Genomic DNA, 22937 nt, shown 5'->3' with positions numbered 1-22937 from the left:
AACAAACAAAACCCACAAAACACATGCATATATTTATATATACATACACTTATTTATATATGCATACACATATCTATATAGACATACCTGTATATTTATATATGCATGCATATATCTATATACACATACATGTATCAATACAAGTATGTGTATATATATGTATGTAAACATATGTATATACATATATTATATCTATGTATTAATCTCTCTATATATAGGACCTCTTAAATGGCATGAATGCCCTACAACCAAACTCTAACCAGAAAATGTATTGCTTTCTCCTTATTAGGCTGAAGGAACTGCAAGTCTACACCGGGACACAAGCTTTAGTAGGAGCGATGCTGGCAGATCTGAACACATATCAGTTCTCTTTTCAGTCTTTTAAACCTATTAGGTACATATCTCTTTCCTTATCTAGCTTCTTAAAAAAGAGGTACTGATATTTCAGAATATATTCTTCTGAATAAAGGGGCAACGTTGGCAGATATTTTGCCAACTTCCTTTTCACTGCTTCTTTTTCCCTCTCCTTTCCTAGGCCCCTCTGTTCTTTTTGAAAGTATCTTTAGAGAGCGCAAATCTCTGAAGTTTGAATCAAAATTTCTAACAGGTGGATTATACCTGTCTATGATGTGGTAATTCATGCACAAAGTAGAACAATTAAGCAAAATAAATTGCAGGAAGGTACTGTGTCACTTAGGAAATTGTAGTCAGAAGCATGGGCAATGATAAATGAAACCATCTTTCCTTCAAGAACAGTGATGTCTTTTCCAGTCCTTAAGGATGGGCAATCAAAGTCATACTTCCTCTTTTTGGAGAACCAAGACAAGCTGTAGAGGCACCTAGAAATACCTTCAGCTGCTGGACTGCACCCGTTTTGTGTTGTAAATGCAAAAAAATAGTGGGGCACCTAGTCCGAAATCTCCTAGTCCCCAAGTAGCCTAAGAAGTATACATTCTGTAGTGCGTTTTAGAAACATCACAACGTGCAAGAATACCAAGTAATAGCAATAAGGAAACACATTCAGTTTTATAATTCAAGTTTTGTATGAACAGCAGCAGAGTCACAGCAGACATAATCCAGAGATATCATTCAATCGAATCCTAAAGGGGACACGATGCATTTCCAGTTGGCACACCCGGGTAAGGGATGAGAAGGAAAGTTTCCAATCCGTAGCGGCACAGTACCACATTAAAATGACTAAGAAGAACAACAACAACAAAAAAGGAACCTCATAAAAGTAATCCCTATGTGAGAAGACTGGGAAAACGGGATGCTGGCACAGAGCACCCGCCGTTTACGCAGACACGGACATAGAGCCGCTCTCCGCGCTCCCTCAGCCGCGCAGGAGCTTCGCGCCAGAAGCGCCGAGACGCCCCGAGGCTCCGCCTCAGGCTCGGGGCGAGGCCAGCGCCGAGCGCCTCCCGCCGCGCCCCTGCCCGGGCGAACCTGTAGCGCGGGGCCGCGCGCCCTGGCGGCGCTAGGAGCCGCCGCTGCCACTCTGACGTGGGAGGGACGGGCAGCCCGAGCCGAAAGGCTCCGCAGCCGGCGGGGCACCGGCAGACGGGTCGGGGCGGGTCCGTCCGGGGGCACCGGCAGAAGCGGACAGCGGGCCGGCGCACTCTGAGCATCCCGGCGCCGAGGCGGGGAACGTGACTCAGGTATGGAGGCGCAGCCGTCGTGCGCGATGCCGCGGAGGCTTAGCAGGCGCGCGGGGCGAGCGCCACGAGGACGCGGGAGCCCGTCGGACCAGCCTGCCGCGGGCAACCATAAAACGCGCCCCTGCTCCGCCGGGTTCAGGCCAGCGGCCGCGCTCCGGAGCCGCCGGCGCCTCGTGCGAAGGGCATCCCCACAGCATCCCGCGGCGGGCGGGCCGCTAGGGCGGCGGGCGCGGCACCGCTGCCGCGATCGCCGGTTCCGCCTTGTGTGTTGCGGGGGGTGCCCCGCGCTTCACCGATCCTGGGGTCGGGCTGCTCCGCGAAGCAGAGGCCGGGCGGGCGCTCTCCGCTCTCTTGGAGTCCGCGCTAGCGCAGCGCCCCCCGCGACGGCGCTGTCCGGGCGCCGAGCGGTGCTGGCGGCCGAGTCCTGCCCGGCTGCCGCGGAGCAGCGTTGCCTGCAGCGTCCCCCGCTGAGCACCGGGTCGCGCCGAGGGTCGCCTCGTCCCTGCCCCCAGCGCAGCAGCCCTCGGCGCCCACGAGCTCGGGATTTGTTCCGTGTGGTCGCTGGCTTCAAACAGACACCGGGATACGAGGGTTTGCGTTCGAGCACGCACCTCGCATTCCTTTCGCTGTCGCGCACCTCTCATTTCCGTCTCCCATTTCGGTGACAATCTGGAATCCGTCAGAGCGCGCAAAACGCAGTCTGAGGGACCGTCCCTCGCGAGGACATCGTCTCAACCAGAGCATTAGCTCCGTTAGTCGCTTCTGCGCGCGCTCTGAAAACGATTAAGCACTGGGACGCTTAATCTCTAGTCTCCCTAGAGACGGTTTGCATCCGAGGCGGCGCGGAGCCGCCCGCGCCCCGCGGAGCCGGCGGGAAGGGGAAGGCCGGGAGGGGTGGGCGCCTGCCCCGGTGCCACGCGCGGCCTCGCGGCCTCCGCGCCGTCGCCACCTTTGTTCTCCGAGCCCCTCGCCTGGGCTGGCGCCGGGGCTGCCCCGGCCCTCCTTAGTTCATCCTTCATCCTTTTTTTTTTTTTTTTTTTTTTGCTATGGTGCATAATCCACATAAAACGGTTTTCGACTTGCCTTAGTTAATGCCTTAGGACATTGAATTGCAACAGGACAACTTCCTCACCGTTTCTGAAAACCTGGTTCTGGAAACTTGCGTGCTTAGACAACAGGTTTGAGTTCTTGTGATACCTGGTAAACCGTTTGTTTTAGGATGAAATTAGGCAAGTTTTGCAATACTTGTTTCTGAAGAAGCGGTAGTTTGTTAAGGTGTGGCAGTCAGCGGTTTGAAAATGCAAAACAGTACACTACACATGTTGTAATTAAGTCAGAAGTAGTAACTCAAGGGAAATTCTAAAATATTATAAAAATATTAAGATGGCTTATACACATTTTCAATTGTGAATGATAATTCACATACACAAATGTATGTTATGGTGTTATTCAGCTGCACTACAGAAAAAGATAAGTATTCAACTAAAGTTCGGCTCCTGTAACTTCCGTTTCTCAAAGCATCCTGAAAGTAGCAGGATAATTGAAGGTATGTTGTCTGCTTGTTCCGTGCACACAGAAAGGACATATACTGTCAGTTCCCAGGATGCTGACAGTAATGCATTTGCACTTAGGGTAATGGATGTGCTATTAAAAAACCACAGATTTTAGAAAAAAAGTCTACTCCTCCATATGATATGAAAGCTAGGGAGCTCACAATATTATTGTTATAGAACTAATTAATGTATTTGTCTCAGAGATGTTCCTATGAAGATTGAATTGCTAGTTACAGCTGTATTTTTAAGTAAAGAAAATATTTAGGCAAGTATTTACACCAAGATTAAAAAAGCTGTTCCTTCTTGGTAAGAAGAAAATCAGACTAGCCTTTTTTCTTTCAGCTTCAAGTTAATATGCAGATCTGTGACTTGTTCTTTTGCTTATGGCCCAGAGTAAGTTGAGGGTCTTTGCTGGTACCATTCTTGTTATTAAAAAAAAAAAAAACACATACATATATATATATAAAATCACTTTTCCCAAATAAGATAATGAACACTATTTTAACATACTAATTATTAAAAAAGCAGGAAGCACTGAACTTCCCCTACAGTTCAGTTTACCCCGATAATAGGATGCTGGTCCCCATCCTTTGTTACACATAAGCTTCCAGCATGAATTTATTCACACCAGTAACATGTGATGTACAGTGCTGTACAGTGATGTACAGATGCACAGTGAAATAACACTAAAATGGTTTGAGCGTAGGCAGCGATAGGAGATTGACAGTAAGTGCCGGTATAGAGCATCACCCACAGCTATAGACAGCACAGAAATACTGCATGTTTTTTTCTTTGAAGTTTTGAGAAATAGTGAAGTTCTGTGAAAGCTGGCAAACCTCTCAGAAAGGCAGATGCAGATCCTGCAGGACTGGAAACCTGTCCCTGATAAAACAAATAAGGCCTGACTGGGAAAATGAAAGTGACTGCATGGTGTAAGGCGGAGAGCAGGAGGTCAGCGCAGGCACGGGTAAATACGGTAATGGTTTTGTAGGGGGTGGGAGTTTGCAGCAGTCTTTGGAAATGGATGTTTAACTAAAATGGCTGGCGTTTAGGCAGGAGATACCCAAGAAATGCACCTCTGTTTCAGATGAGTAGCCCATCAAGATGGCATGTAGGAAGTACCTAAGAATGGACTGTAATAAATTAGAGTAAAACTTAAGAAGCTTTATTGTTTAGAGTACCAGGAAATAATTGAAATCATGCTGGGTGGATAGATGTCTGTGATATGTCCTTGTAACAGGTAGTTGCTTTATATGTAGAGGGCTACAATCAGGTTCTGGAGAACATTAAAATGAATTGATTATGGCAAGGGTCATTTCTTGCATGATTTCAGTGAAGATGGTTAGTCTTCACTGAAAAAAAAAAAGGGGGGGGGGTTTCAAGATTTAAGATTCCTATTACCGTAGCATCAAGTAGCCTACACTTTTTAGTGCATCCCTACTCGCAACACCCTATGGAAAAACACCCTATTCTCTAAGTTCCATGGATAATGAAGTGAGCATAGAATCCTGCATTGCTCAACTTGGACTATCTTCCTTTTGTGACTGTACAACACTCAACGTAGTGGGATTCCAATCTGAATTGGGATCCCTATATGGAAGTGTATGACCTGTTTTCTATTTATAGAATATTTGTATTTCCATTACTTATTTCTAGTCTAGGAATTCCAGGTTGGATAGATTTCTAGCAGATCTGCCCTAGTTAAATTGATTAAGGGAAACTCTTCAAGCTATACAGGAAATCAGTATACATAATTAAAAATATTCATGCTATCCATATTGCTAGCCATAAATTATTGCTACATGGCCAATAAAGGTACTGGCTAAACACCAACATTACAGTCTTCTTATTTCCTTGTGCTGCTTTTTATAATATGGATGCTCTCCTTGTATATACGTTACACCATACATATTACCCACAATGCCAGCAGCAATCACCTAATATTTCTTATGTGTGTTGTATCGTGAATTGGTTTCCAAGCGAATAATGAGATAAGATCAAGAACATGAAAGCACACCTAGATAAAATTAGGCTTGTGTCCTTTGTGTGACATACCGCAAAAGCCATTTATGATAGAAGGAATCTGGAATAAATACTGGCAATTTTGTCATGTCTGCTATACGGATGGAGTCTGAAATACAGCCATTTGAACAAGATTGTGCTCTGACAGGGCAAAGCCAACAAGAATAGAAAGATAAGTGAACTTTGTAATGGTTACGCAGTACCTCCCGTGGCAGGCTATGAGCTCAACACTGACTATACCGGAAGTGAAATTGTATGAAAGTTTCGTCAGTGCTTACCAGCAACGAGCCACCTCTGACATTGCTCACCCAAGTTTGCACAAGTTTGCACACAGGAACTTACCCATTACTTCCTTAGCAGTGCCTAAGGTGGGTAATGTTGACAGCCAAGTAACCCGCTCCGCTCCACTCCACCACAGGATGAATCACATCTTCTGTGCTGTGTTTGAAGAGACAGGGTTCATTTAGTTCTGGTTAACTTTTTTTTTTTTTTTAATTCTGATGTATAACTATTAACTACTGACGGATTGAACCAGATGAGTAAGACTGATGTAGAAGTGTGCATATATAGACCAGTTTTAACACAGTGGTGTTTGAGATCCTGATGTGGTGTTTTCTGGTGATTCCTAATTATACCTTAGTATACTGCTTCCCCTAAGTTCCCCATTTTTTTTAGAAGTCTGGGAGTAGGCCAACCTTCCACATCTGCAAGTCTGAGCATCACATCATAGTAGGAAATTGTTTTAAAGACTCTTACTGGTAGGACACAGAGGGCCAACTCCCATAGGCGAAGTGAGACGAAATATGGCTGAGATGGGACGAAATGGGTGACGAAGCGGCACGAGACCCGCCAGGGAAGAGGGTCCCTCGCCGTCCTGAGCAGTGCGTTGCGCGGGCGCCGCGCGGAGCCGCCGCGCGTCCCGCCGCCTGCAATTACGGTAAGAGCCCCTCCCCTCCGCCAGTCACGTCCCTCACGTCTCAGTGCGGCGGCCGCCGCGCGCGCCCGCCGCGGAGCCTCCTGCCGCCGCGCGTCGCCGCTGCAGGGCCGGGGCCGCGCGCGCCCCGGGGAGACGGGAGCGCCGGCGTTTGCGTCCGGGTGGCACCGCCGCGCCGCCACATGGCTTTTCCTGACGATTCCTCTCAAGAGCCGCTCGCCGCTGCCGCAGTTGGATGTAGTTTACTGCATGGATCCCGCAGCGGCCTGTACAGGTTACCATTAGGACATTGCTGTAGATCCGCGCCTGTGTGCGGGCAGAGGTGGATGGCAAGAAACAATTTATTCCTGGGCTGAATTCAGTCCTGCGCTGCATGAGTCACCTGCGGAAACTGCTGTCTGGTATTTTTCAACGAAACTTGCTCATACACTTGTGTTTATTTTAACTTGCCACTAGATGGCTCATATAAAAGAAGGCAAAAAAATTACACATCCACTAGCATTTTAAACATCCTCTGCTCCAAAGTGTTCTTTCATTTTGGAAACAATGTGAGTGATGAAAATCCATTCACCCTCAATCTACGGTGTCGAGAAGGTATTACACCTTGTGCATACATGGTGTTATGTGGCTATTGCTTTTTTAAAAAAACAATCCTTTTTGAAGAGTACAAACTCAGTACTTTGGCTGTGCTTTTATTTCCCTCAGAATTATTTCAACAATGCTTTGTTTTAAAAAGACATCAAAACAGCAGAAGTTTTATTCATTAGGATTTTAGATTAGCAGACCTTTAATACACATTATACTGTTATCTGGTGAGCACATATTGCAAGAGCAGGTAGGCAGCAGAACAACACACTAGATGGATTGTAAAGCTATTAGACTGCTTTCTCTGCCAAATTACAAAAGCATTTCCTGCCTTTGTTTGGATGAAGAAAATGCATACCTGCATATTAACTCAGCCATTTCTGTCTCCTTTTTTTGATAAACTAGCCTCCTCCCAGGAAGATTCCTGTTTTCCCAAATATGTTTCTGTATTTCAGATAGAAATTTGGTCCTGGCTTTTCAAATGTAAGCATGAAAGGTAAAATGAAATAGTAAAATTCAGTAAAGGTTTAAGTGCTTTTGGGATTTGAGGGCTGAAGTTCCTAAATAAATGCATAGCAAAACATGCAGCAGATACAAAGGAGATGAGATGAGATTTTTGGAGAACTCTAGATAATTTAATATTACCAATCAACAATCATCACACGAATGTGTGTCATACAGGAGTTACTGGGAAAACAGTTTTGAAGAGTGGACAGATCCCAGGAGGATCTTGCAGAGATGAGGTCTGTATTTTCAGATATATGTTTAGAGGCTGAAAACTGGTGACAAAAACGCCCAGTCTGACAAACTAAGAGGGAACTGAGAGCGTGTTCTTAATGGCAGTCAACAAATTAACAAGACACCTAGAATCACTGCACTGATTTTATGATGCTTAACTTTATTATGCTTGCTGTTTCACTTCATATTTAATCATTCTGTAGTCAAATCGCAAAGAATTCAGCTATTTTGTTAACTGCTTATATTTACAGAACAGATGAAGCCAGTAGTATGAGGCTTATTGTCCTCCTTGAGCAACCCACAGGTATAGTCATGATCATGCCTGGGTCTTGTATATACGTTTCTTCCAAGCAGCAGCAGTGCTGGCTTAAATGTCATACAGGACGTTCATTCGGGCCTATTAACAGTCAGTGCCCAATTGTCTAGACAGTGAATCCACATCAGCACAATGTGTCTGACCTAGTCCGACCCACAGAGAGATCTGTAAGAACATCATCATTTGATGCATTGCTACCGCCAGAGTTGCCATACTTTTCAAAGCAGAATCTTTCTTAATTGGTGGGCATCTTATGTGATGTGCAACTGTGCTTGCACTCCCCTTCTAGGTAGTAGTAAAGTGGAACCATGGTCCAGTGGTAACAGTAATTTGCATTTTAAACATATGACCAAATTTAACATAAACAAGACTAAAATATAATTTGACACTTCACTTAAAAAAATGCCACTAGGTATTACAAAACTGCTACTCGTTATTTGTCAGAAATTACTTCCCTCTGCTCCCAGCTATCTCTTCTACTCAAAACTATTTCACTGTTTTTAAAAAACACTTCCTGTTTTGATAGGCTGATCCTTATGTCTTTATGACCTTCTTGCTACAAGCCCAACTTTTTAACTCTCCTTTAGGACAAGCAGGAGAGGTTTTATGTTGGCCCTGGTCCTGTACCTGGGAAGCATTTGGTAGGCTGTGAATCACATGGTATTAACACATAATTGCACGTCCAGAATGCCTCTCCAAGGGGCAGCAGTCATGGACCTAACTTGAAGGCAGCTCCTCACCCTGCAGCACACCTATGAGAAGTTACGGAAAACCTGCATTTAAAGTTACATGTTAGAGGAAAGTTAGTGTATGAGAAGCTCTTTATTTTCTGAGTTACCAGCTATCCTCCTTTTTTTTTTTTTCAAGTGTGAAATATGCGTTTATAAGTAGACTATTATCTGAAAGTACCTTACATACTGAAATATCATTTAAAAATAAAGATTTTTTTTGAATCAAGGATGCTATTGGGCTTTTTTTTGGCTATTTACTGACACATTCTTTTAGTGCAGATACTATATGCAATAAGAAGGGGGTTTAATTGCATTGTGATGGACAGTTTCTTCCTGCTATCTCCATATGAAGGCACACTTTATCTACCTTTTCCACTGTCTTCTCAGCGTCTCTTTTAAAAATGCTTTGTACATTAGCATTACTGCTTTGTACATAAACACTGTCCCAAGAAAAGTTTCTATTTTGTAGGTAAAAAGGAGTTTGTAGCTGTATACGGGAGATGTGAAGAATAAGATTCAGCAAGCATAGTACTGGGAAATTATATTGAGAAAGTGCTAATGAGACCAATGGAAAATATTGCTTCAGACACACTGAGATATTGGGAGGAAATTCCTATTAACTTGTTCTTCCACAAAAACTTCCCATGAAGATTTTCTTTGAAATTTAGCTTAGATACTTACTGGTGCATCAAAACTTACAGATCTTCGGAAGCTCTAAGGTATCTTAAGATACCTATGCATTTCGGCTGCAGTGCTGTCCTGAGTAAGGACTAAAATCCACTGATGCAAAAAACACTTGTGATGCACCAGTAGTTTTGCCTCCAGGTCTCTCTAAGTGAACAATCCAGTAGCTTTACATAACAAGGTCTTGTAACAAAAATCCCTAGATTTTAATAAAGTAGTTGCTACACTTTTATGAAAGCCAAATCCGTCCCTAAACTGCTGTAATGGCTGCAGTTTTCTGTGAAATAGTGCTTTGACTGTGAGGAAGCTATGAGAAGATATTAATTTAAAATTCTACTACATGAGTCTAATTTGTCTGCAACTTTGCAGGTTTCAAGGAATAGTTGAAGTAGCCACCGAATCCTCAATTTTTGTATTTAAGAAGTCTCACATCTTATTTGTCACTTTAATTGTAGTACAGCTTCTACTTTTGGGTAGTTTTGATGACTGCATCAAAGTCTATAGCCTGTATTTTTGTTGTTTGTTTTTAATGTCTTAGGGAATACGCCAGAGTTTCACCATGGGAGCAGTAGTAGCTGATGATGGTCCAACTGGTGTTAAAGCCCCTGATGGAGGCTGGGGCTGGGCTGTCCTTTTTGGCTGTTTTATCATCACAGGATTCTCCTATGCCTTTCCTAAGGCAGTTAGTGTCTTCTTCAAAGAACTTATCAGAGAATTTGGCGTTGGATATAGTGACACTGCATGGATTTCCTCCATCCTGCTGGCCATGCTTTACGGCACCGGTAAGTGGCTACCTCTTTTTGAAACAGTATTACATGTAAATCATACATTTACATTGGGGATCCCGATCTCCAATCTCCCGATTGGTGCAAAATTAAGGCATTCCAAAGAACTATTGCAAATCATGTGATTCCCGAAATCTAAGCACATCCACCTTGCCTGTAAAAGTAAATCCCTGTAATTAAGTAGTTATTGAACATGTTGAAAAAACGCATGACATTTTGAAGATAAAAAGGACTAACTATATGAGTAAAGAGAAACAACTCCCCTCCTAGGTTGGCCTGACAATCTGGGCAAAGTAATGAAAGAATTGCAGACTGACGTAAAATAATTGAACAGTTCCCCCACTAAAACGTAGTGACTGTAACTTGTTCTTCTCTTCCAGGTCCACTCTGCAGTGTGTGTGTCAATCGCTTTGGCTGTCGCCCTGTCATGTTGGTGGGTGGCCTTTTTGCCTCCATGGGGATGGTCATAGCCTCGTTCTGCACAAGCATTGTTCAGATCTATCTAACTGCAGGTGTGATTACCGGTAAGTCGAGTGCATGCTTGAAAAGCTAATCTTTCAGCTTTCAGTGTGAAGGTTCATATAAATGGTAAATCTCTAAACCGTCAGGGTCATCCAGATGGATTTTTATGAAGACAGCAGTTCAGAATGGAATGAACTTGTTGTATTTATTTATTTTTTGAATGTTATTTTTTTTCTCGGTATGTTCAGTGGTCACAGCTATAATCAGCAGCCTGTATCTGTAGAGTGTAAGAATAATACGGAGCTAGAACTCTTTCAAATACTTTGTTATCCTGGATTTTTTACATCCATTGAAGTAAAGCTGAATGAGAACTATAATTAGAGATTTCCTATAGCAATATTGCAGACTAGTATTAATTTTTGTGTATACTGTGTTACAGGTTTGGGTCTGGCACTCAATTTTCAGCCTTCGCTCATCATGTTAAATCGTTACTTTGACAAACGCCGTCCTTTAGCCAATGGGCTATCTGCTGCTGGGAGCCCAGTGTTTCTTTGTGCCCTCTCACCACTGGGGCAGATCCTACAGCATGAATATGGTTGGAGAGGAGGATTCCTTATACTGGGTGGGATGCTGCTCAACTGCTGTGTATGTGGAGCACTAATGAGACCTTTGGAACCACCCAAAAAGTCTGAAGCTACCAAAGAAGTTGAAGAGAAGAAAGTGAAGAAAAAGCTTCTGGATTTCAGTGTGTTTAAGGATGGTGGTTTTGTAATCTACACGCTAGCAGCCTCTATCATGGTGCTTGGACTCTTTGTGCCACCAGTTTTTGTTGTGAGCTATGCCAAGGATTTAGGGTATCCAGACACAAAAGCAGCTTTTCTTCTGACTATTCTGGGATTCATTGATATCTTTGCTCGGCCTATTTGTGGAATGGTAGCAGGTCTCAAGTGGGTTAGACCACGCTGTGTCTACCTCTTCAGTTTTGCTATGATTTTTAATGGCTTTACAGATCTTATGGGTTCCATGTCTGTTGACTACGGCGGCCTGGTGGTCTTTTGCATTTTTTTTGGCATTTCTTACGGAATGGTAGGTGCTCTTCAGTTTGAAGTTCTCATGGCTATTGTTGGTACTCAGAAGTTTTCCAGTGCTATCGGTTTAGTTCTCCTGGCGGAAGCTATGGCTGTCCTAATTGGTCCACCATCAGCAGGTAAGTACTCCATTTAGTTCAGAAGTCAACATCATTTGCATTGCACCTATTTATACAAATTACATGATAAGGGGGAGAAAAAGAAACAACATGAGTCACTCAAGAAGTGTATATTGTGTTAATGTTGCATATGCTTATGCGACTTTCTGCAGCTACAGTGGGATGAATTCTGTCCTTTTTTTTTGTCTTGGGCCTTTTTACAATTGGTTGAATTGCCACCTGGAGATGCTCCTTTTCCTGCACCGAAAACCTTTCTTATTAGTTGATGACTAATATTATATGAGATTAATTTCATGCACACACAGCAAATAGCTTTTATGAAATTCAGATTTCTTTGTATTTGGGAATCAGAAGATGAAATCTGTCAGATTATTTCAGAAAGTACTGGGATAGAATCTGTATCCCCATGAGAGATTTGAAGGAGGGAAAAAAAAAAGCTTCAAAAAATGAACAAGAGAAAAAATGCCTTATAAGGAAGACTAGGAAATATTAGGGCTGTTTTAAGGGGGGTAGATTGACTGTTTCTGCTGCACATGACCCACAGTCCAAGACTAAGGGGACGATACAAAAAAAAAATCACTACTAATTATATCACATAAGTTCTACATGACACTGGACCGAAAGAAAATAAAATTCACTACCAGAGAATGTGGTTTATACCAGCCACTTAAAAATTATTCCAGTATTGTTACTATGACAGAATCCTTTAAAAAAACAGTACTATGCATTACTTTTTGTGACATTCAGGCTTGGAGCCTCCCTTCTCTTCACCTGCAGCCAATCCAAGGAATATTTAACTTGAATAAAGCATCACAGATTCAGTTGCTCCAGACTGACTGTTAAATAAAATTTAAATTTTAAGTAGACCAACTGCTTGCAAAATACACTGCTTGTCTGGGAGGGAGAATGAGGTTGGGAATGACAGGAAGCTGATGATACAGATCCTGGCCCCAGATGCAATATTTTGACCTGAAAGGTATGGTGCTTGTCCCATCCCCTGTATACTAAGCCTAAGTTGGTTTCATTCCAGCTGAACTGCATGACAGTGTGTGTGGGGGCAGGGAATATGTGTTTCAGATTATTAAATATTTCTTAGTAAATGCTAAGTTGACATTGAAACACTAGTGAACTCTTTTGTTACAAACTTTTAAAAATTTTGTTTTAAAAAGCTAGTTACATAATCAGGGGAGGTCTGACCACCAGTCATTTAAGTGCTGGACTTGTTTTAAAAAACAGACAAAAAATGTTAGATAATTATTTTTGTTAATTTCCTGGGATGTTGTCTTTTTCAGGAAAACTCTTGGATGCAACGCATAAGTACATGTTTGTTTTTATTATTGCTGGAATCGAAGTTACCACCTCAGCACTTGTACTGGCTCTAGGAAATTTCTTCTGCATTAAGAAAAAAATGGAAGAACCACATACAAAAGAAGAAGCAGCAGAAAGAGAGGAATTAAACAAATCTGAAGACAAAATTCCTGAAGATGCCAAGGTGGACTCCATTGAAGTAGAACAGTTTCTGAAAGATGAGCCCGAAAAAAATGGGGAAGTTGTAACTAATCCAGAAACATGTGTGTGAGCATGACAAAGAACTGACAGAGCATTTAGAAAAAAAAAAAAAGTCCAAGATCTTCAACACTATTTATTTTAGAAATAGAACTAGTTTAGGTTTGGGCCATCTGCTTCATTAACTGGAGACCAGACAGCTTATCAGGATTCTCTGGAAGCTGTTCTGTTAGACAACCTTTTACCAGAAAGCTAGCTTTATCAGTTAAAGGTGAAGCATTGTGGTTATACTTTTAACATTAACTATACAGATTTTGTAAACACAAGTAGAGTCCTGCTATGCATCACCAGAGAATTCTCACTTGGAAGAGATATATAGGAAGAATCTATTTTAGGTTATATGTATGTTTTCAGACAGTATGGCTGAAATTGTTGTTTTGTGCAGCTAAATGTAATTTCCCTTTCCACGTTCTTTGTGAAGGGAAAAGAGTTTGAGATGCAGAAAAATCTCAGGAATTTACAGGTCTCCAATAGGTATTTGAATTTCTTACTTTTTTAGATTTTTAGATTAATTGGCTCAGTCCTAATTTAATTTTGATAATATCTGTTCCTTTGATTTATGCAAATGTATTTCTATGAGTTTTGTCTAAACCTGTGATCTTTGTAATTATCATCTGGAAACACTGTGCATGGAAAAGAAGACACTGTCCTCAGCAGATCACACAAGTGGTATTTCTAAGTAATACCAAGAGAAAATAAAATGAACAGACTTGATTCTGACAGATTATAAGCAAGCAAGGTTAGTTCATATTCTCATACACAGTTTTCAGAAATCTCCCCGTAACACAGAAAAATACTAAAAATAACACTGAAAAGACAGATACTAGGTTTAGTAGAGTTATCACCAAAGTCTCCATTTTGTATATAGAAAGAGGGAGAGGTTTCCAGATCATGTGCAATGAGACACACAGATGTTAGTTAACTTAGGAAAAAGGACTGGGCTATTTTGTATTTTGAATCATGTTAAAGTTAAAAATGCAATGCTAGCAAGGTAGGCAGGTCTTAAAGTGTTGCACCTTTTTTTTTTTTTTTTTTTTTTTTTAATTTGCCCCACTTCCCTATCCTTTTGCTTGGTCTAAAGAAGTTCAAGATGCTATTCTTGATTAAGAAAAGAGGATGGAACTGTTGATCACATTTATGATAGCGGTGTGTAAGGACCAATCAAGATTGGGGTCTGCTTTGCTGCTCATTGCACAAACAGAACAGGGAGTGTCTCCAGAATATTTAAATCTTCTCCAGTATTAGATGGGTGAAGGAAATAAAGCAAGCAGAGCAGAGTGCAGTGACAGCACATTTGAAGAATTGCAATAAGGGAAAATAGTAATTGGGAGAACATTATCTCAATAGAAAAAGCAAGTATCTCAATAGAAAGGGCACTATCTCAATAGAAGAAGCAAAAGCAAGTAGAGGAACGGATCCTATATATTCTACCAGTTATTCACTCAAACACATTGAAGACATTTATGCATTCTTTTATATAAAATTATGCTACAGCAAATCACCTTTCAGCTATGTACGTAAAAAATTCTCTGGGCTTTGTAACTGCAGTAACAATCTTCAAAATGGACTCGACTGTACCTGATTTTTTCACTGATTTCTCTTAATAATTGAAAACTATGAAGCTCAAGAGTATCCATTCAATATAGTACTTCAGTTATTTCATAACTGATCATTTTAGCAGAAACACAGAGTAAATCCAAGACAAGTGCCAAAACGTGAATCATTCCCTAATGCGCTCCCTAACCAGCTTCCATTTTGGTAATTTTTAAAAATTGGTTTTTCATTATTAAAACAAAAGTTCCACAGATGTTGAAACCTTAGGATTATGAAGTTTTTGGTTTTTTTTTCCCCCAGTTTGAAAATGAAATGGATGCTGCACTGAATAAATTGCATATTTTTATACTATATAGATCACATTACTTTAAAAATCTTTTAAATTTAGCATCAGGAAATGCTCTGGCATGTCCTGGTGGTAAAAACTTAGTTACAGAACTTCCAGTTTGACAAAGAATATGTCAGTATTTGGAAGTAGTGCATTCCCCAGGAGAAAGGGGAAGAGGAAAAAGGAATGCACAGATCAGTTCATGATATCCCCAGAGACTGCTTCAAATGCTGCAATAATGATAAGGCCTGATAAGGCTTTCAGGTTGGAGTTCCCTGTTCTGTTTCAGAAAGCAAAAGCTAAACGCCTTTCCAAATGTGAGTTCAACATCTCAAAGTCATTTTTTTCCTACTGTGGGTTTTAATTTCCAAGTTCCTTTGCTGGAGAATACTATGCTGTTATCACTGAATTTAAATGGCTCTTCTTTTTTGCTATATGTTTTGATACAATTTTAAGTTTCAATAAATCCTGCAAAGTCCAGATTTAACATCTCTTAAATTCAGGCTTACAATTTACTATACTGACTTTCTAGACTATATGACATTTTCCGCACATAATGGCCTTACAGTAGTTAAGCTACAATCAGATGTTAGAATTTTATTTGATTGGAGTGAAAGAAGGAGTCATTAAGACACGGGGAAAAACATTTCAATAGGAATCCATAATAACTTCTGCAGTAAATCTAGTAAAGTGCCTCTTTGGCCTATACAAGCTCTTTCCATTGCCTAAAAAACAGACTCCTCTGAGTCCCTGTGCTATTTGCAGCACAGGGCTACTGAAGGATTGCAATATTCATGGTACCAGAAGGTGGTTACTGCATGGAGGAGGCCAAACCACAAGACTACTTTCTTGACTCTCAGAAACAGGCTTACAATTTCATTTGCTAACTAGTACGAAGCCGGAGTTCTGGAGCCAGTTAAGTTCCCAGCCTCCTTCCTATCCCATTTTTGGGTGACATCTGGGTATGTACTAGCTCTTCAGTCGTGTTTCCCTCTGTTGGATGGAGTTCCTTGGCAGGAACTGATGGGAAAGAAACCTTCGTGCATGCCAAACAGATCCACAGGCAGGAAAACTGGACCAATACGCTAGGACGTGCCGAAACGGGTATCCACCTCTCCCATGGACACAGACACACAGGCCTTTACATTGAACTCCTCTTTTATAGACCTTCCTTCCTACACCAAGCTGTAAAAAGCTGCAGAAATCCTAAGGTTCCAAGTACTGTCTTGTTAGGAACTCTGTTATATATAGGAGAATGTATCAGAACCATTTTCTTAGATACAAGACTAGCTTGCTCCATATTAAGTTAACTTTGCTTATTGCAAATCCGCAAGGAAATACTCTTAAATCTCTCCATTTTTTTTTTTAAGGCATTTCTTGCGTCTCTGCACTGTTTAGACATAAACTCCTAAGTTGATTTTCTGATATTCTGTAGTCTCTCATCTGTTTAGGAAAGGCAGTGGTCATAAAGCTGCTAGGGAGACACCAGCTGCCTCCAAAAGGGAGACAGAACAGCACCCTGCAGCATCCACCCGAATGCACCTTTGTGTCATCTTCACCTGGTTACAATTCTGCGATTGGAAAACTGAAGAGCAAAGGTGGGGGGAGGACAAGTAGTTACAGAACTGAATTATACCAAACATCACAAAGGTAGTATTATAACATGCTCTTTCTCCTACATGTTAAACTACTGGAACAAATGTAATTTCTTAAACATGCAGTTCACGAACCTATTTAAGAAGCCCGTGAGGGAAACGATCTCAATACACTGATGCAGAAAATCCAAGTATAATAAACAAACAATAAAAAAGGAATTTTTATAGATTAGTTATCTGAAACTAACGGTCTGTTCTCTTAGCGTACAGGCTAGTGTAATTTTTAAAGCTTCACAGATCTTTGTACATCCTATACCACAAGATTGATAGTTAAAATGTTCTGACTCACAGATCTTAGGCCCTTAATTTCCTTATGCAAGGAGGTGCACACACGTTTGTAACTGAGAAGGTGTGTAACGTGTGTGTGTTTGTGACTCTTCCTCTCTCTCCGTGTGTATATGCGCACACACACTAAACGTAAAATACCATTAGGTAATTAGCAAGGCGGAGTTAAAATATTTTTTCCTATACATTTTTTTAAAAATTTCTAAATAAAATAGTTTGTTCCTATTTAGATCCCACAAGAACTCAATATTAAAAATCATGAAATGGTGCAGCTGTCTAAAAAAGCGGTTCTCAGATTTTATTTTTGTCCAGTCATTAAATATACTACAGCAGATTTTCCATACTACCTGTTGAACAGCTAACTCCCTATATATGAGAACTTGGAAAAGTACAGTATGAACACTGGCACAGATCTTGTGCTTGTTAGTATTAAAACACACCCAAAGGAATACATTGTAGGCAATGTAAAACAATTCTCTGAAAATAATAATTAAAATTCCCAAATAAGGGGTATATATTCACCTTTGTTACCCCCCAAAGGTTTAATTTGGCAGGCAACTATGTGCAGAGTGCTTTCGAGACACACGTTTTTACTTGTTACAAAGGTAAGTAGTTGAAGACTTGTGTTTGTGTCTCTGCTACGCTTGTCTCTGGGATTATATGAGTACACTTCAGTTTTCTGCTTAGTGGGTTGACTTTTTTTTCCTGTTAACACACCTTAATGCAATATGTGGGTTTATCCTTACATGTGCTTTATGCTTTTCTATAAACTGTCCTAAATGTAGTGAATAATATGTTGGTGTCAGGAAATAAGCTTAGAAAAAAATCCCTGTCTTTGTTTAACACACGATTTACAAATCACATTCAGTAATGCACCTTGATTTGCACATGCTCAAAGTCACACAGAACCTGAGTGCTCATGAGGAGAGGAAAAAGGAACTCAAGAGCTGGACTCTTGGTGTCAAATTTTATTGCAGGTAAGGGAACTGCTTTTGCAATGACCCCAGCTTTTACATACTCCAAAATGGAAACAGACCTGAGCTCCTGAGATCATTTGGAAGCAACTACTTTAAAATAATAGCCATTAATTTTGTGGTGCCTCACGGAGAAATTTCTATCTTTGTCCCCCCTAAGGTGCTTCAGGTTTTGTTTACAGGTAAAATTTTATTATCTGTTTTGAAATACAAAACACATAAAATATGTGTTTGAGCAAATGTACGATTATTGATTTTTTAATTAGTTTGGCTAAAAGGATGAGACTTAAGGTTTAATCAAATTCTTGGAGAAGAAACATCTAAAGACTTAAAAGTTTCTTTGGTAGCAATGGAAATAGCCTGACAGACAGCACTGTCTTTTGCACTTTTTAGCACTGTGTACAGCACGCTGCTGTGTTTTGCTACCCCACTGACCAAATCAAACCAATCCCTGCTAAAGGAATGAATTTTAGCCTGAATCAACAATTTGTTAGCATGCATTCAGCACATCCTTCCAAACTGAAAACAAGTGATAGGCAATGTAAATATTGTTTTCAAACCAGAAGTGAAAACATCCCCCTAAGCAAGCAAACAAAACGGAAATCCCAAATAAACTCCTGTTCATCTAGGATTTGTTGCTTCCCAAATAAGTTTTAATTTGGCAGGAAAAGCCACAAGTTTATCACTGCCCCTGGCACTTCCATAGTCTGGAAGTAGCAAGAAGGGCATGAGCTGAATTGCACAGCTCCTCCTCTCTACTGCTGGACTCAAAACAAGAGGAAGCCAAACTGGTGAAGGAAGATAAAACCCACTGGTATTTTGAAGAGTGAACAACTAATGATAGTAGATGCTTTGCATAGGAGAAGTACAGCTTTGGAATAGATATCTTAGCAGCCTTCTCCATTTTTTTTGTCTTTAGACAAATATGTGCATCTACAGTAAAATTCAGGGCTCCTACCATCTCTTGCTAGTGATGCAGAGGCTGAGCAGTCCTGTATTTGTTTGAGAAAGAACGGGAAGCCAGGAGGTAGACAGCGTGAAAAGCTACTTACCTATACTTACTGCTAGGCTTTGTTCCTGGACCCATCTCAATACCTGCTTGGTCATCTCGGCAACATTCCAGCTGGCAACTTCCTCACTATCTCTAAATGAACGCTTTGGAGCCACAAGGAATGAAGACAGTCCGACTCTTCTGTCTACTATTATCTCAGAAGTTAAAGGCTTTCACTGGAAAACTGAAGCCAATAAAGAAGTGTATCCAGATTTTTATATTTAAGATGCCTTAAATAACAAGACTTTTCAGCCTTGCTAAAAAAACACATGCTTAAGATCCATGACTGACAATTGAATGTCAGACAAACTTAACAATAAAATAAAATACTATTTCTGTTTTGGACTATGCAAAATACCAGAAGCTCTCCATTGCCTTCATGGCTTTAATACTTGCAGCTCTGGTTCAAGATAAGGTCTGTAACTAAACCAAATGTTGCAGTCGTTTGTGGGGTCAGAACTGAACACTTCCCTCACAGTTGATAATGTTCCAGCTGATTTCCTGTTTTATTTATTCCCCCAAGTATCCTGGATTCATCACAGGAAACAGACACAACCAACAAGGGCTTAATGCTTTAAAATTCACATATTTTGAGTCAGGAGTTTCCCCACAAGTGAGATTAGCGAAGAACATGATACTAAAAGATGTTTTCTTTTGTGGGGGTAGACTGTGCAAGTCATAGGTAAAGAACTTCTGCTGTTAAGTCTTCTGCTGCAAGTTGTACATATGCTTGCAATATACCATGACTTGGTCAAAAGAACTGAAACAGACTAGTTTTACTTAAGAAAAAACAAAACAAACAAACAAAACCCCACCAAAACAATGCTGGAACAAGAGTCATAAAGCAAGAGTCATATGCAGTTATCTGCTGGAAAGAGCCAGCAGGATTTTGCTGTGAAGCAGATTCTCAGTGAAGATCAGCCCTCTGAACACTTCCCTAGTATAAAAATATTGAATGATGTAAATGGTACTTAGGTTCACAAAGTCACTTGCATGTACAAGCACAGATATAACACGATTACAAGATACCGGAATGAACCACAGGGACATGTAATGTTCTTAATGAAATGCTGCACTAACAGCCAAAACTTGTTACTAGCCTGTCTCATCCCTTGTATTTTAGAAACTACTTCATCATTGCAGGATTAAGTTTATAGTAGATTACCGTTCCTCATAACTGAGTTAAATCTGGATTTCTGACTACATCTCAGTACTATCAAAAGAAAACCATCAATGTTGTTGTTTTCACTCAGTATTTTATATACACAAAGTGAGGATTGCTAGATGATAGAAGGTACTTTTACAAACCCAAGTTGAAGAACAAAAATATCTTTTTTTATTTACAGGGATTTTCATTCTCTTACAGAAAGTAAAGGATCATTCTTTACAGAAAGAACACAAACACTCCACCCACTGATGTACCCATAAATCCTTAATTTCACTGTAAAGATCTTTGTTGGAAAATTCCATTTCTGAAAGCGTTACCTTTGACAGTGTCAACAGAGGAGCTGCCGTTCTGAGGTCTGGAGGACAGGGAAAGCAAAACAAGAAGCAGTCGGGCTCATGACACCTTTCCCCACTTGAGAATGAAGGATGAGAAGCCCCTAAATTCTACACGACTTTCTCCAAGGGAGATTTCAAATACCTTCATGAAATTAACAAGTGGAATACACGGACTCTCTAAATCCTCTTACATCAATGTATCTTTTAAAATATAGGATTTATTATCAACTGCTTTTAAGGTACTTGTATCACATAGAATTCAGACACTCAAATACCAGCATTATGTTCAACTGCAGCACAGGTGATATTTTCCACATAAAAGAACATATACAATTTTGATCGAAAACTATGGGGATAAAATAAAGAACTTTCACCTTTCAAAGATCTGTAAACAGAGAGACCAAAAGGGGCTCCTGAAGGCCTGTCTGCCCTCAGATTTTGTAAACTTTTGAGGTTTATGTGCCAAAAACAAGGAATTTTATTAAGCAGCACACTGCAGGTAAAGATAAATATTCTTGTCTTCCCAAGCTTCTTATTAATATAAGGTATTGGCTGGTAAAACAAAGCCTTTACAAAAACACTTCTGTAAAAGAAGCAATATCCCTACAAGCAAAAATTACCTTAACAGAGAAGAAGACTCACTTTCTGGGAAACAAGCAGTGAATGCCTGCTTTTCCTTCCTCTCGTGCACCCTACCAGCTGTATCCTGACTGACTACCAAAATCCTTCAGTGAACGTTTAATATTACCACAATTTCTTCAAGTGTTCATCATTGAGAATGTTCTTTACGTGTACAGAAACCCTTTAAAAAGTTAAACAAAATCACACCACAGAAAGAGTATGGAGGCATCATGAGTAAGTTACACCAAGGAAGAATAGAAGTCATTATGAATGTATTTACACAATTGTTAAAGTACACAAATACAGTGATAGTACAAATGAAATACTCTGAGCTACCGGTTTCCAATACACAGGTTCATACAGACAGTCTAACTATGTTTTCACATGATGGAATTTAACTATTATGAAGGACAAGAATTGCCCACAACTGAGTACAAGTCTAGAAATCTGCAGTCAACATTTAAGTATAGTATAGCAATCTAATGTTCCAGATACAGAAGGAATAAAGAGACTGCCTTTGAAAGTCCCTCTAACAGTACATATTAACCACAGATATTTACAAGGAAAGCACAGTGAAGCGTAGAACTGTTCAAATGATAGTGCACATGCCTAAAATACTGAAGATTGCAGTAACTCAGGAAAGAAATCTGTTATGCAAACTTATTTATGGATCAAACTCTTACGTTTTTCCACTACACTCTCCCAAACACAGTTTTCCTGTCAGACCTGGAGCACACATACCTGTGGAGTTGGTGTTCTGAACATTTCTACAGAAAACCCAGTAATACTTACTATGTGATTTTTGAGGGAGCGAAGAACTTGCCCACTTTTGAACAATAAATACTATTCTTAATAAAACTTTGAAGGCATATAAGCCATTAAATAATTTGTTTTCAAGCAGAGAAGAGTTTCTTGAAATAGTTAACTTCTCAAACAAAAGCTGCATATGTATTTTCATTTCCAGCATAGGACTTCCTATAACTTCAGTGATACTTGTAAAAACAGTACTTCTGATACTGTTCCAATTACTATTAGGACAAAATATCTATTTTTTAGGACTTTTTACAGAAATAAACAATATAAAGATTATCCTATATTCCTGAAGGACATGTGCCAAAATACCTGCAAATTTTTTTGGACAACCTAAACAAGCTGTGTCATTCATTCCTAGTTAATGGTTAATGATTCTGGAAATACACAGATCGATTATGATTAAGAACCAAATAAGGTATATACCAGAGTTTTGAAAATTCTCAGCATTTCACAGCAAGAATACCTTCGTTAGAATCCTTTTCTGAGTCTTGGCGTTAAACAGAAGGCCAGAATCATTTTTTGTTTCTGAACATGTAGTTGTTAAAGTAAACATATCAATTCATTGGAGACTGAGTCCCTCAAATCCCAGTCTTTCAGTTTGTTCTTCACAACCTTTACAAACAAGAAATCCATTATTAACATCTCTACTATACTTAGACTTTCCTGCAGGATCTTTCATCATCTTCTGTTATGCAGAAGAATGAGTATTAAAAATTCCTTTGTGTTACAAGGAAAGTTAAATGCAAATGTGAATGAAGGCAGCAAGCAACAAAATGTAATTCTAAGTTTTAAAATTTTCATGAGGAAACCTTCTCATTCAGAATGGGATCATACAAGAAAGTAAACAGTTTGAATGGAGTCAGATGGTTTGGATTCATTTGCATGTTCCCCGCCAGACTATATTTTAAACAA

The 22937-nt window shown here is 40.2% G+C and overlaps 2 protein-coding genes across 2 annotated transcripts in view; one reads left to right on the top strand and one right to left on the bottom strand.

The window, feature by feature from the left end:
• The first annotated feature begins 1432 nt into the window (after positions 1-1432).
• Positions 1433-13971, top strand: SLC16A3 (solute carrier family 16 member 3). Its single transcript, XM_088535906.1, has 5 exons — positions 1433-1658; positions 9760-10003; positions 10387-10530; positions 10908-11675; positions 12968-13971. The coding sequence occupies exons 2-5, from the start codon at positions 9781-9783 to the stop codon at positions 13252-13254; spliced, it is 1422 nt and encodes a 473-aa protein (XP_088392032.1). The 5' UTR covers positions 1433-1658; positions 9760-9780; the 3' UTR covers positions 13255-13971.
• CSNK1D (casein kinase 1 delta) overlaps positions 11444-22937 on the bottom strand; it is a 29019-nt gene continuing 17525 nt past the window's right edge. The window contains exon 9 of the mRNA XM_088535908.1: positions 11444-11721. Coding sequence (XP_088392034.1) covers positions 11707-11721 — 15 coding nt within the window. The 3' untranslated portion in view covers positions 11444-11706. The remainder of the gene's footprint in view (positions 11722-22937) is intronic.

The sequence above is a fragment of the Tinamus guttatus genome, unplaced genomic scaffold (genome assembly GCF_059628265.1).
Source record: "Tinamus guttatus ecotype Peru unplaced genomic scaffold, ASM5962826v1 Tinamus_guttatus_pri_ptg000649l, whole genome shotgun sequence".
NCBI lineage: Eukaryota > Metazoa > Chordata > Aves > Tinamiformes > Tinamidae > Tinamus > Tinamus guttatus.
The sequence above is the reverse complement of the archived record's forward strand: the minus strand, read 5'-3'. Positions and strand labels throughout refer to the sequence as shown.